Genomic DNA, 14,687 nt, shown 5'->3' on the forward strand with positions numbered 1-14,687 from the left:
TCCCGCCGCCATTTTGTTTCTTATTTTCTCTCCGGAGCTCGTAATGTCAAAACAATTATAACTTTGTATCAGTGCGTCGCACGTGCACCAGAGTTTCAGCGAGTACGCTCTCTGCTTTCAGAAGCAAGGGTGTTGTTTTCCAGCGCTGACAGGCATCCGTGCACGCACTTATTCCAAGGATCATCACAGGAGCTCCTCCGGAGGACGTACTCTTACATGGCCGTCCTAGCCACGCCCCCAGCATTGGTATCTTTCATGGATTCACATGCGCCCGCCTGCCTCCCCTGCATGCAAACAATATATACCCCATACTACTTTGGGGGGTTAAAATCTGAAGGGAGCCGCGGGGGCGGGGCATTTATACCGTTAGGTCCTATTGGGGCATGCGTAAGCGGCCCAAAACGTCCTAGATATGACACAGAAGTGTCGAAATTTTTCCTATGGAAAAAGTCTTTATAAATGTACCGAGGGTTCCCAGCCTGACGACGGGGAATATTCTAAGCATGTGAATCCATGAAATATAATCGTGTAAATCCATGAAAGATACCAATGCTGGAGAAATGGAGTTACAGGTAAGAAACTATTCCCGTGTTGATCAGAATTCCACAAAAATGCACTTCTGTCACATCCGTCTCCAAAATTGCTATGGTATCAAAAATGAGGATTCTGTGGGAGGACACAATCACTTCGAAGAACAAATTACTTACTACCTGGTAATGTTCTTTCTGCTGGATGTTCCCACCACGGATTACTCATCACCCTCCCAGCCTACCCCTCTAACTGTGTGTCAATTTTGTATTACTTCTCTCTTTTGAGGTCCCTTGCGGGTCATTTAATTCCTCAAGACGGCTGAGCAGAAAGGGGGAAAAACTAGAACCTGAGGCAATGGGCGCAGTGTGTTCTATTTATACTATCATCAACATCACATCTGGATGCAGGATTAGTAACCGTTAAGGGACATTAACCCGATGCCACAGAGCACCCCTGCTGACAAAGTTTTCTGAGACTGCAAAGCAGGATACGAATACATCAAAGATGAAGAATCCATGGGAGAAACATCCACCAGAAAAAACATTACATGTGGTAAGTAATGTGTTCTTATCTTTCAGAAACTCTTAAGAATCATGCTGCAGTTAATTTCAACCTCCCATTTCAAAGCTCGGAGGAAAGATGCATTTTGATGCCAAACCACCTGCTTTTTAGAAGAAAAAAAAACACAAAAATGCTTCACAAAACTTTTCCCAAGCCCTGGACCTGTGGGTGCGATACAATATTGCCAGTGCAGCATATTTACCCATGGATGACACAAATGTATCAAACCATTGTCTAACAGCCAAGCATTCATTTGGTGAGTTTAATCAGTTACAATTTGACAGGCAATCCTTCATTCCTTTGCCTCCAGAGAGTTTGAAAGACATCCAAAAGGTTTTACCAGCTGCAGGTTCACATACTGGGAAAGTAGAGTGGATGTATCCTTCTTAGATCCTTTCGAGATGGTGGCCATGCCAGATAAAGGCTTGGACAGGCCCCTGAAGCCCACAAAGTAGGCCCACGTGAAAGCAGGAGCATCAACCAATCCCAACCGTGCCTTAATTGCAGGTGACAGGTGAAGCTGATTACAGAGGACAATGCATGGGGGAGTGGGGAGCCTTATAAAACCCAGAGACCCCAGTTAGCGTGGGCTGTTTGAGAAGGTTATGATAGGTGGCGAACAATATGAGGTGCGTTAAGGAGGTGCTCGAGACAAAATGGGTAGAAAGAGTTGAAAGTTGTAACGTCGGGAGGTGACGGTGGTATGGATGAGGTGAGCTAACAGCAGAAGGGTAAAGGTTGCTCTAAAATGGAGGTGTTGAGAAATGGAGGCAAGGGTGGTATCAAGCCAGAGGCATCAAGATCTAAAGATAGTACGTAGTAGAAGGAGGTAGCAGCGCAGAAGGAAAATCTGAAAAAGAACCAGTTAAACAGTAGAGGAGGCCATCTTGTCATGATTCACCGGCTTTGCCGGGTAACTCCAACTTGGTTCATCTGGCATTGATGGAAACACTTCCGCCCTTCCCAACATGGTGGGCGTTATGTTGCTGCACGCCCACACGCAATGACATTATTCAACCGGAAGCATATCTCACTGTATCCCAATAGAGCTGCTTTGTGTTGCAACATTACTCTGTTGTGGTATGCTGTGTTCCTTTCCTCTTGTTACTCTACCCGTTGACTTCTTTCTGCCTTTTCTCTGATTGCCTTCTCTGACTCGGTTTACTCTGCTATTGCTCCTGCTGCTCGCTTCGTTCTGTTCCTCCGTTTCCGCTGCCTTCTCCACGTTGGAACGCCTCTGCTTCTTCTGCCTTCTCCACATTGGAAACGAGTGCTTCTGCTTTGCGGGTTTATTTTACCCTGAAGAATTTTTTTTTGCTGCATTGTTTGGCTGTGCACCCCCTGGGCAGAGCCAAGACAGTATCATCCCCTGGTCGAGGTGGCTGCCAGGGGACCGGAGGCCATTTATGTCACAAGACCACTACATCAAGTAGTAAGGTAAGGCACAATCGTGACACATCTGGGCCCATGGTGGAAGACTGGAGTGGTGGCATGAGAGCTAGGCAAGAAAGCCAGAGAAGGTGTAGTCTGATGCGGATGGACTAGAGGGTTAGTAGCCAGAACCTGGGATCAGTTGCGTCTGGGACGGGACAGATGGTGCTACTGGCTCCATCTCACTCTGACGGAGAAGCTACAGTTACCAGTGGCTAGTGGAAGACGAGGAACATCTCTGAGAGAATCTTGGTGAACCATAGAGCAATGACCATGTTTGCAAACTCCTAAAAACCTGCAACAGCTTGATTGGTGGCATCCTGTCCCAGGAAGCCCCCTCCAGAAAAAAGCAACGACTATTAAGAGACACTTTGGGTTTCAGAAACCCCTGTGAAACCCGAAACTACTGTGGGTGAGACATAATCCTACCCTGTATGCAAGATGTATTCTGTTGACTTTGACTCAGAATATTGTTTTTACTTTTGTGTTCTCTTCTACAAACAAAACCTTTGAAACATATTTCTGAGAGTCTGGTTATTTGTACATGCCACAAGTTCTCCAACAGTGGTAACTGAGTAGGGAAGAGCAGTTAACAGTTCTGTACAGTGGGGGTAAATGTTATTCCAGTTAAACATGAGGGATTGCTGTAGTACTTCCCAATTGTTCCCTTGTATAAAAATCTTTGTCTTATTCTAACTATATTGTGGCTTCCAGGAAGAGTAATGTGTGTTTATTTTTCTCTTACAGCCTGCGTGTCCAAGTATTCTGCTGGATCCATCTATTACTATCCATCGTTCCATCACAGCCACAATCCTGCACAGACAGACAAACTGCAGAAAGACCTAAAACGCTATCTTACTAGAAAGATCGGATTTGAAGCGGTCATGAGAATAAGATGCACAAAAGGTACAAATATGACCCTGAAAGCTTTTTTAAAATTTATTTTGTTCAAACAACTGGTAAATAATAAATCAGTCATTAAAAAACAAGCAACTTACATCAAGAACCCCCATGCATCATTAATTGTTAATATTCGTAGACTTGGGCAAACAGCGTCTCTTTCAAATTAATGCATTTGCATACATATTTATTTTATTTGTGTTATAGTTTGAAACACACTTTCACACAAAAGATCAATTACAGAAAACAGAACAAAATTAAGAACCATTAACATTAGTTACAAGGGACATTTATCAACCTTCTTACCTAATTCATATCTCTCTCAATAAAAAGCGTCGAAAAACATTTAAAAAACATAATTCCAATTCATCCATATTCAAGAAATACAGTACGGATATCCTATACAACATAACAGCATTTCATACATATCACAAGCATTATCATAAATTATAACATTAAATAAAGGCAGGCAATAAAACATCATCAAAATTACTCTCAATATATTCACATTCATTAAAGCCCTATGAAACCATACTAAATAGTTTTCAATAGTTCAATTCATATATCTCATTGCCGCAATACACAAGCGATCATCTAGGTTGAACAACAAACGATACCACAGCAATTCCCAAGAGGATATACCATAAATTGCCATATTATAGCCAAAGCAATGGATTCAAAGAGCCTCAAGATCCCCACAGTTCACAAACAAGCATTCTAGGGCTTTACATTCTAAGGCACAGAAGCAACTGGACCTCCCCTCGTTTGCAACTTTTGCTGTAGCCCCCAAAACATCCCTTGTTGGTGCCAGATTACATTTTATTTGCAAAATTGCTCCCCTGCATCTTTACGAAGGGTGCTTATGCAAATATGAGGGAATTGTGTGGATTGATTTTATGTCCCATCTGAAGTGTTCAAACAACTATTTTGACAGCAAATCCCTGTTACAAATCCAATTCAGTTCCTTAATTTTCTTTTTTACTTTGTGGGGAGAAAGGGTCAACTCCTCGATGGTTGACCCTATAGTTGTCAACACGGACATACACAAATCTGCTCACATAGTCAATGTTTTAGAGGCAGCACTTAACCAATCATCACTCCATTTTATATACACAGTACCAGTAAGTTGAAGGGGGGGGTGCAAAAGCTGACCTCTAAAAGTCTTAAAAATGTCTTCCAAATGGTTGCCTCGAGCTTGTCCCAGACTAACCCTAAATCAGTTTCCTCAACACCATGAATTAACCTCAGTACATTTTTTTGATTGTACAGTTTATTAACTGGACATATTGAAAAACGCCCAAATATCCTATCAACATTTCCCAAAAATCAATAAACCTAAATATTTAAAACTTGTTGCTACCTCTAATTTTTCCTCCCTTATTCTCCAATTGAATGCGTTTTTCTTTATTGTCCTCCATGGTGGATTCACTAATAATGTTTTCGTCTTAGTAATGTTCAGTTCTAGGTCCAGATTTTGCAGATATCCATACACCGCTACCAGAGATCTCTATAGCCCAATGGGCGTGTAATCAAAGAAAACAATGTTATCTGCGTACAAGAGATAGTGAATAGGATCTGAACCCAGCTTAGGTGGATTTGCACCAAGACCCTACAGACATGTATCCAAATCTGAAATATATATACTAAACAGGAAAGGGGTCAAGCATCCTTGACTGAGGCCCCTCTCACTGCCTAAGCACTCTGTAAGTTGAACCCGTTGATCTAATCTTACCTTCCTTCTGGTATTAGTATTTAAGTCTTCCAGAACAGCAAGCAGGGATTCAGGGCACCCCCCTTCCCTCATTTTCTCCCAAAGGGTACTTCTGATGACACAATCGAAGGCCTTACTGATATCTAAAAAGGCCACATAAAGTGAGTGAGGTATTAGTGCCACATTTGAAACCGGATTGATAAATGAAGTTTCTTTAGTATGAACGATAAAATAAATTTGTATGCAGCATCCAACAAAGAAATTGGTCTATAATTGGGAGGATTAAGCCCATCACCAGTTTTAAAGATCATTATTATAATAGCCTCCCCCCATGAAGGAGGGATTACCTGTTTATCAATAATAGAAAATAGATCAAAAAGAACCTTTGACCACAAAACTGGTTATAATTTTAATGGAAGGTTTGTAAGCCCATCAGGGCCTAGGGCATTAGATTTTTTTTAGCCCTGACAATCGCTCATTCAATCCCCCCAGTATCTAAATCGAGAACATTCCAAGATACCTTGGAGTTTAACTTGCGACATTTCCTCCGTAGCAGGCTAGAGCCACCTGTACCCAATGAATACAGGTGGCCAAAAAAAGCTTCCCAGGTATTCCCTGTTATTGGCTGGGCTTGAATATAATTATGATGTATGTTGGTCTTCAGTAGTGCACAAAATTGAGAACCATCCCTATTGGATAACTATGCAGCATAGATTCTGCGTCTTTCTGGTATTTATCATATCTCATCCCCTTAGACCAATTTACTTATGTATTTTTCAATGTCTTCACCATCCTATCCACAGCCGAACCTACCTTCTTGGCCTGCCAAATTTGTCTCCTAAGGGTCTTTTTTCTTTTGTTGAGTTAATAGATTTAACTCATGGGTATGGGATTTTTTGAAGTAAGTCCTGCTTTAGGCGTTTAGCACTAGTCAGGGATCCCAAAAGTCGCTGTATTAAAGGTTCAAACTGCCAGTTTGGCCTCGGCAAAGAAACCATCACACCAATAGACATATGCAATTTTGCTGCCATTGCTCGGTGCCATAACACGGCACTATCCCTCTGCCTTATATGTCCATCTAAAGGAGTAGTGCTCGGCTGATCGTCAAAAACCTTCCATAAGAGTAATAATTTAATTTGTCGAGGGTCACTTCCTTGGTTATTTGTAACTTCCACTCTGGTGCAAAAATTATACAAATCAGTAGACAGAAATATATGGTCTAAGGTGGAATGTGCAGCCTAATTGGATCATGTATACCGTGCTGGAATGTCCCCGGCTACATTTCTGTTTATTAAACACATGCCCCATTCGTCAAATACATAATGCTCTGTATCTGGAGTAACTCAAAGATTTACATGCACCTTTCACTTTATAATATCTTTCATCCAGTAATTCACTGTTAAAATCACCAGCCAGTATAAAACTAGTGCCATATTCGGGGACATACTTTTCTAAAATTCATTAGTTCCACCGTAGTGGGATTATATTAAACATTAAGTAAGATGCATGTTCTCGGAGTTGTGCTTTTTACATCCAACCACGTGAGCTGAAGTCACTGGATTAAATCATTGGTTGTTCCTGTTACCATCTTTATATGCTGCCTTCAATTAGTACCATTAGTGTTCTGTCAACCGACATATAAGGAATTTAGAATATATTCCCAATCATAAATCACTGTGTTGGCTGTTCTGCAGCTTCACCATCACTTAATTGTTTCTAAGATTATAATAACGACTTGTCGTTGCTATTGTATATATGTAATGTGCCATCACATCATTGACAAATAAAATATTGGAGAGAACTCCTTGACAAACAGTGCAAGCGCAAAGTTGCCTTTGGCCTTCTTTATCCAATCTATGCCCTATGTATCTATTTGTAGTGGATGAGTTTGATGTAGAGCTAAACTTCCTGAACATGCTTGCATATTTAATTCCATTGTGCTTAATCTATTCGAATAGCTAAATCTTTTAGCCATTTTCCTTGACTTTTAATGTTGTAGTGTTAGAGCATGGCATGCATGCCTTATATAGCATTATTATCCCTTTCCTTTCATCTGTGAGATTCTTAATGGCTGTTACTATACTATGTTTCGGCGGCTCCTTGAGAAACCTAGACAGGTATTTGTAAGTATTGCAGCTGGTGCTGCATATGTTAAAAAGTGACCCTTGTGAACGTTGAGTTACCTGCAAAATTCTGAAAAAAGCATTATTACACTGTTATTATGATTTACAGCCATACTCGCCCCATACCTCACGTCGAGGATTGTCGTTGAGTCCCTAAAGAATTTGTTGGTGCATAATGGGATATGTTGTGACTTCATGGCTAGTGCTCCCCTGCACAATCCTATTTTGGACCATATATCACATGTTGTGTGAACTGGTGTGGGAAAGGTTTTAACAGCAGTGTCGTTCGTCCAATGGAAGTAAAGTAATTCACGGTTTTATACCAGTTCCTGTATTATTTTACTGTGAAGATCCAAGTTGTCAGTGTCCCACCGGACCACATGCTGAAGTTGTGCTGCATTATAGTAGATTGTGTAATCGCGGATGTTAAGACCAGCAGTCTCAATGGGCTGCTTCAATGTTGACAGGCCAATCTGTGGTTTACGGGTTCAACATACTAATTTTAATAAGAACGCATCTAGTTTTGTAAAGAATTACGTTGGTTTTTCCATGGGCATAACTTGAAAATGGTAACAAAGGTTAGGAACTATAATCATTTTGGAAATGGCAATTTCACCCATCAGCTATGAAGGTAAGTTGGACCATGTATTTATCAGGGTCTTCAGTTTCACTACTTCGCATTTTAAGTTTGCTTGGTATATTTTGTTGAAATTTGAGTTAATCTTCATTTCCAAGTAACAAAATGATTCTGTAGTAATTTTCCAAGAAAGTTTGTCATACATTGTTTCCTAGATGCCAGGTAATGAGTATAGTCCTGACTTGGCCCAGTTGATTAGGAGACCAGAAGTCTCACCCTAACAATCAATTGCAGCATATTTAGTAAGGTAGTATTTAGATTTTTAATATATAACAGAAGATCCTCTGCGTACAGTGATAACACATGATTAATTGCACCTACCGATATCCCATGGCTAGAAAACTCTGATCTAAGTTTACAGGCAAGTGGCTTTATACTAAGAGCAAATATGGGTGACAACAGACAACCTTGTCTGGGGCCCCTTCCTATGCTCAATTTGTCAAAAATTATATCATTGGTTCTGACTCTGGGTTCATTGCATAGTAGGCATATCCATTATTGGAGTGTAGCTCCAAATCGCTGGATAGCTGCATGCATAAACACCTAGTCAACTGAATTGAAGGCCATTTCACTCTCTAAACTTGCTAAGGTGAAAACGACAGGGTTAGAGTTGATAGTCTAATATCTGAAAAAGCCTTCACAGACTGCAGCGTTTCTGCAGTCCTGTCAGTCCTGGTCCTGGTCTGTAGCCCCCGCCCTGGTCCTGGTATGTGGCATGCGCCCTGGTCCTGGTATGTGGCCTGCGCCCTGGTCCTGGTATGTGGCCTGCGCCCTGGTCCTGGTCTGTGGCCCTCGTCCTGGTCTGTGGCCCTCGTCCTGGTCTGTGGCCCTCGTCCTGGTCTGTGGCCCTCGTCCTGGTCCTGGTCTGTGGCCCTCGTCCTGATCTGTGGCCCTCGTCCTGTTCCTGGTCCTGGTCCAGGTCTGTGGCCCACGTCCTGGTCCTGGTCTGTGGCCCAAGTCCTGGTCTGTGGCCCACGTCCTGGTCCTGGTCTGTGGCCCACGGCCCACGTCCTGGTCTTGGTCTGTAGCCCACATCCTGGTCCTGGTCTGTGGCCCACGTCCTGGTCCTGGTCTGTGGCTCATTTTCTGGTCCTGGTCATTGATTCATGTCCTGGTGTATGGCATATGTCCCATGGCCTGGTTCTGGTCTGCGGCCCATGTCCCCCACATCCAGGTCTGTGGCCCATGTCCAGGTCTTCTGTACATGTCTGCGGCCCATGTTCTTGCCCGTGCCCTCGTCTGTGGCCCATCGCCTGGTCTGGTTCCCATGCCCGTCTCCTGGTCTGGTGCCCACACCCAGCTCCTGGTCTGGTGCCCATGCCCATCTCCTGGTCTTCGGCCCACCCCACCCCATCTCCTGGTCCTGGTCTGTGGCCCATGTTCTGGTCCTGGTCTGCAGCCCAAGTCCTGGTCCTGGTCTGTGGCCCACGTCCTGGTCCTGGTCTGTGGCCCACGGCCCACGTCCTGGTCTTGGTCTGTAGCCCACATCCTGGTCCGTGGCCCACGTCCTGGTCCTGGTCTGTGGCCCATTTTCTGGTCCTGATAATTGATCCATGTCCTGGTGTATGGCATATGTCCCATGGCCTGGTTCTGGTCTGCGGCCCATGTCCCCCACATCCAGGTCTGTGGCCCATGTCCAGGTCTTCTGTACATGTCTGCGGCCCATGTTCTTGCCCGTGCCCTCGTCTGTGGCCCATCGCCTGGTCTGGTGCCCACGCCCGTCTCCTGGTCTGGTGCCCACACCCAGCTCCTGGTCTGGTGCCCATGCCCAGCTCCTGGTCTTCGGCCCACCCCACCCCATCTCCTGGTCCTGGTCTGTGGCCCATGTCCTGGTCTGCGGCCCACGTCCCGGTCTGGTGCTGACATCTTGGTCCTGGTCTGGTGCTGACATCTTGGTCCTGGTCTGTGGCCCGTGTTCTGGTCTGTGGCCCATTTTATGGTCCTGATCAGCGATCCATGTCCTGGTGTGTGGCATATGTCCCGTGTCCTGGTCTGTGGCTCATGACCTGGTCTGCGGCCCATGTCCAGGTCTGTGGCCCACGTCCATGTCCAGAGCTGTGGCCCATGTCTAGTGTCCATGTCCAGGTCTGCGGCCCATGTTCTTGCTCGTGCCCTCATCTGTTGGCCATCTCCTGGTCTGGTGCCCACGCCCGCCTCCTGGCCTGCGGCCCACCCCAACCCGTCTCCTGGTTCTGGTCTGTGGCCCACGCCAGTCTTCTGGTTTGTAGCCCACCCCATCTCCTGTACCTGGTCTGTGGCCCGTCTTCTGGACCTGGTCTGGTTCCCAGGTCCTGGTCCTGGTCTGGTGCCCAAGTCCTGGTCTGATGCCCACGTCCCGTATCCTGGTATTTATTTTATTGATTTATTTGTATCAGGCCGGTGGACTAACATGGAGACAGGACAATAAAAGAACGGTGACATAGTTTTTTGGTAGTTTATTTTCAGCTTTTTCCTGAAGCTCAGAGGGTTGGTTTTTAGTCTTAGATCTACAGGTAGAATGTTCCATTTGACAGCTGCAGATGTGGGAAGGCTTTACCCATTCCGTTGGATCTTTTGTGAGAGGCTCCTGTTATTTGGCCTTTGATTTCTGAGCTTAATGAACGGCCTGGAACATATCTAGACATTTTTGATTTGAGATATGCTGGAGCTTTCTTATAAAAGGCATTTGTGGACCAGCGTCATGGCATTGAACACAACCCTGTCCTCCACTTTGAGCCAATGAAGTTCCCTTCTGTTATTACTAATGTGTTCAGTCTTGGTTTTCTGCTTGAATCCTGATGGCATTATTTTGTATGTGCTGGAGTTTTGTGATGCACTGTTTATTTGCACTAAGCATTAGTGGGTTTCCATAGTCCAGTCACAATAGTATAATTGCTCTGGTTATTGTCGTACCGTTCTCTTCACTAATGTAGGGCTTTATAGCACTTACTAGTCTAAGATGATAGATACAGTTTTTTGTAACATACGCAGTTTGAGCATCCACACTCATAGATGCCTCCATGATCATACCCAGTGTCTTGAGCTTTCCTACAACTGGTATTGGGAACTCCTTGATGTGGAAAGATTCATATTGAGGGGTTAGTTTGTCTTGCGCTTGATGGGATCCAAAGATCATTAGCTCCATTTTCTTGCTGTTAAGGCATAACCAGTTTTGATACATCCATGATTCAATGTGGTTGTATACTGATGTAACTGAAATGCTGTCCTCTGCGTAGTTTCCACTTAGTTCCAATAGCAGCTGGGTGTCGTCAGCATAGTTGGCGAAAAAGACCTTGATGTTGTCCAGGACTTCAGAGTAGTCTTAGGCAAAGGTTGAACAGTAGGGGCGATATGCTGGCTCCCTGTGGGACTGCGCAAAGAATATCAATTGCGTAGGAGAATTTATCACCCCAATGAACTTTAGATTTCCTATTGGAGAGAAAGGATAAGAGCCATCCTATTGCATCCTCTAAGCACTTTTCAACTTTTTTCAGCGCACGTTTGATAAGACTGTGGTCAAGGAGGTCAAAAGCGGTGCTCAGATCAAGTAGTATAAGAAGACCAATCTTCCCTTTGTCGACAATATTTAGCATGTGGGTCTGAAGGTCTAGCACAGAAACCGGATTGTTTGTGGTGTAATATGTTGTTGATCTCCACATAGGCTTGTAGTTGGATGGTGGCAATCTTGTCTAGCACCTTCAAAATGAAATTGCAATTGGTGATGGGTCTTAGGTTGGTAGGATCTCGATGATCGTGGTTGGGCTTCTTTACTAGAGGGGTGACTGTGACTGTCTTTATACTTATAGGCACAACATTGTCCCGGAATGATGTGTTGACGATTCTCATAAGTAGCGGTGCGAATAGATCTGCATTCTCTAGTATTAATCTGGGCGGTCGGATGTTTTCTGCGCATGCGGTGGGCTTCATTGTGGCATAGATTTTCTGTATGTCTTCTAAAGATATTTTTTGGAACCTGAAGGGTTCAATGGAGTTAGATGTGGCCCTTGTAGGTGGTTGTACTGGAGTGGTCTGGTCAGTTTGAGCTCTTGATATCCGGTCCCTGACCTTTTTTGTTTTTTCATCGGAGAAGGTCGTTTGAACTCTGTCGCAATCTTCCTGTGACGGCGAAAAAGTGGGTATAGTGTTAGGTTTTTCTATGGATTTCAGGATTGTGAATAATTTGCCAGAGGCATTGTCGGCAGACCACGTTGATGTCCCATTCTGTGGCCCAAACCCTAGTTTGGGACCTGGTAACCACGCCTTGGTTTGGGGCCTGGTAACCACGCCTTGGTTTGGGGCCTGGTAACCACGGCTTGGTCTGTGGCCTGGTGCCCACGCCTTGGTTTGGGGCCTTGTGTCCACGCCTTGGTCTGTGGCCTGGTGCCCACGCCTTGGTCTGTGGCCTGGTGCCCACGCCTTGGTCTGTGGCCTGGTGCCCACGCCTTGGTCTGTGGCCTGGTGCCCACGCCTTGGTCTGTGGCCTGGTGCCCACGCCTTGGTCTGTGGCCTGGCGCCCACGTCCTGGTCTGTGGCCTGGCGCCCACGTCCTGGTCTGTGGCCTGGTGCCCACGTCCTGGTCTGTGGACTGGTGCCCACATCCTGTATCCTGGTCTGTGGCCTGGTTTTTCTGGTCTTGGTCTGTGGTGCATTTTCTGGTCTTGATCTGTGGTGCATTTTCTGGTCTTGATTTGTGGTCCATGTGATGGTCTGTGGCATCTGTCCAGTGTCCTAGTCTGTGGATCATGGCATGGTCCTGGCCTGCGGCCCATTTCCTGGTCTGCGGCCCATGTCCACGCCCATGTCCTGGACTTTGGCCCATGTCTGTGGCCCGTTTCCTGGTCTGCTGGCCTTGTCCACATCCATGTCCTGGTCTGTGGCCCATGTCCATGCCTGTGTGCTGGTCTGTGACCCACGCCTGTGTCATGGTCTGTAGTCTGGTGCCCACGTCCTGGTCTGTGGCCTGGTGCCTACGTCCTGGTCTGTGGTCTTGTGCCCACATCCAGGTCGGCGGTCCACATCCTGTATACTGTTCTGTGGCCCGTTTTCTGGTCCTGATCTGTGGTCCATGGCCTGGTTTGTGGCATCCTACCTGTGTCCTGGTTTGGGGCTCAGGGCCTGGTCCTGGTCAGCGGCCCATATCCATGTCCATGTCCTGGTCTGCGGCCCATTTCAACGCCCATGTCCTGGTCTGTCACCCCTTTCTGTGTCTTGTTCTGCAACCCATATCCTGGTCTGCGGCCCATTGGGGTCCCATGACCTCAGTTGATTTTTTCCGCACACTCAGTATGATGCCTACTTATGTTTTTCTAAACTGCCTCATGCTTTATCTGAAGGTGGGGTTCTAATCCTGCTGGGATTGTGTGCTGTGTGATGTCCGTTTCTAACCCTCAAAATATGTGCATTTGCTGCGTTTGGAAGGAACATGTTAGAGGACTGTTGTTCATGCCATTCCTTTCACCTAAAGGCCTTCCAGGAGCATGCTGCAATGCTTTACAACTTTGCCCTATAATCGGATATGGTTCAGATTTGCCCCCCTCATCTTCCAAGAAAAGCGTGCAGGTACAAGAGAGGAGGACCAAAAGGAAAGAAATTGAAAAAAACACTGCAAGTGGTCTTGTGCCCGCGGCATTAGTCGTCATCTAAGAAGAGCAGTCACCCCACTTTCCAGGAATGACAAGGACACCTCTGAGGTGTCTCAACCATCTAATGTACCCTTTCCAACAAACTCTTCCAACACAGCAGAATGGGATAACTTCTAGCAGTATATAAACATTTTCCCATGGGCCATGGCTCCAGCAAATTTGACACCGGCAGCAGAGCATGAACCCACTGCACTCTGAAAAGTCGGTTCAATTTCTGATACTCAAGACTGCTCCCTTCATGCGCCATGTGGATCCGCCTTTGGGTGCCAGTCGCCTTAGTGCCCACAACTCTGTGCAGTTCACTCCTTCAACTAGGGCCAATTGTACTCCATGGAATATCTGGCCTAATTTGGAAAGGAGACCTAGTCCCTGATCGGTTGGATCCCTTAGATTCAGGAGAGGTTGAGTAGTTACTGGGTTGTTTTATGGCATGTTATGTTTCCTTTGCTGATCTTGCTTCTGATGTTCGGGGTGCAACTGGTCTTGAAAGTTACCCTGCATTGGTATTCATGCAGGCCTCTGCCTGTAGTAAGCTTCTTATTACCTTTCAGCAAACAATTGCCATGGATACCTTGGGCCTCCCGATGCCGGTAATGCAGATTGATCTTGCAGATATTCGGGTGCCTCCCAAAGAGACCCACCTGCCGTTATGCAGCAGTTGCTGCCTCAGTTTTGTGGCCATGAATGAGACCTGCCTTGATCTGGCTGTGGACCAAAACCTTGAAAAGTAACCCTGGCCCCCAAATTGAGGCTTCTGATGGATTGTGTCCTCCCACGGATTCTTCATCTTAGATATATCCATATCATGCTTTGCAATTTCGGAAAAACTTTTGACAGCCGAGGGCATTGTATGGCATTGGGTTGAGGTCCCATCACTCTTCTTCTCCACCATGGGGTCTGACATGGATTCGAATGCTCATGAATATTCCCCGTCGTCATGCTGGTAGTCCTCTGCAAAAAGAAAAAGCATATTCGCTTTAGCCTGAAAACTGCTTTTCGAAGGGATTGTGTCCTCCGACGTATTCCTCATCTTAGATATCTCCTTCCAGCTCTGCTGGCCTCGGAACATTTTTTCTCTCTAGAGGGCGCTGCGCGTCGACGTCCTCCGAGTCGATGTCCCTCGACAGCCGCCGTGTCGACGTCGACGTCATCCTGCCTATAAAGGCCGCGCG

General features: G+C 45.7%; 1 protein-coding gene across 2 annotated transcripts in view; it reads left to right on the forward strand.

Annotated features, from left to right (window-relative positions):
* Positions 1-14,687, forward strand: part of SEC24B (SEC24 homolog B, COPII coat complex component) — a 2,214,138-nt gene that overhangs the window by 1,348,681 nt on the left and 850,770 nt on the right. For both annotated transcript variants that reach the window (XM_069630875.1, XM_069630876.1), the window contains exon 16: positions 3,271-3,429. In XM_069630875.1, coding sequence (XP_069486976.1) covers positions 3,271-3,429 — 159 coding nt within the window. The remainder of the gene's footprint in view (positions 1-3,270; positions 3,430-14,687) is intronic.

Source organism: Ambystoma mexicanum, chromosome 6q (genome assembly GCF_040938575.1).
Source record: "Ambystoma mexicanum isolate Mex_15411 chromosome 6q, UKY_AmexF1_1, whole genome shotgun sequence".
Taxonomy (NCBI): Eukaryota; Metazoa; Chordata; class Amphibia; order Caudata; family Ambystomatidae; genus Ambystoma; species Ambystoma mexicanum.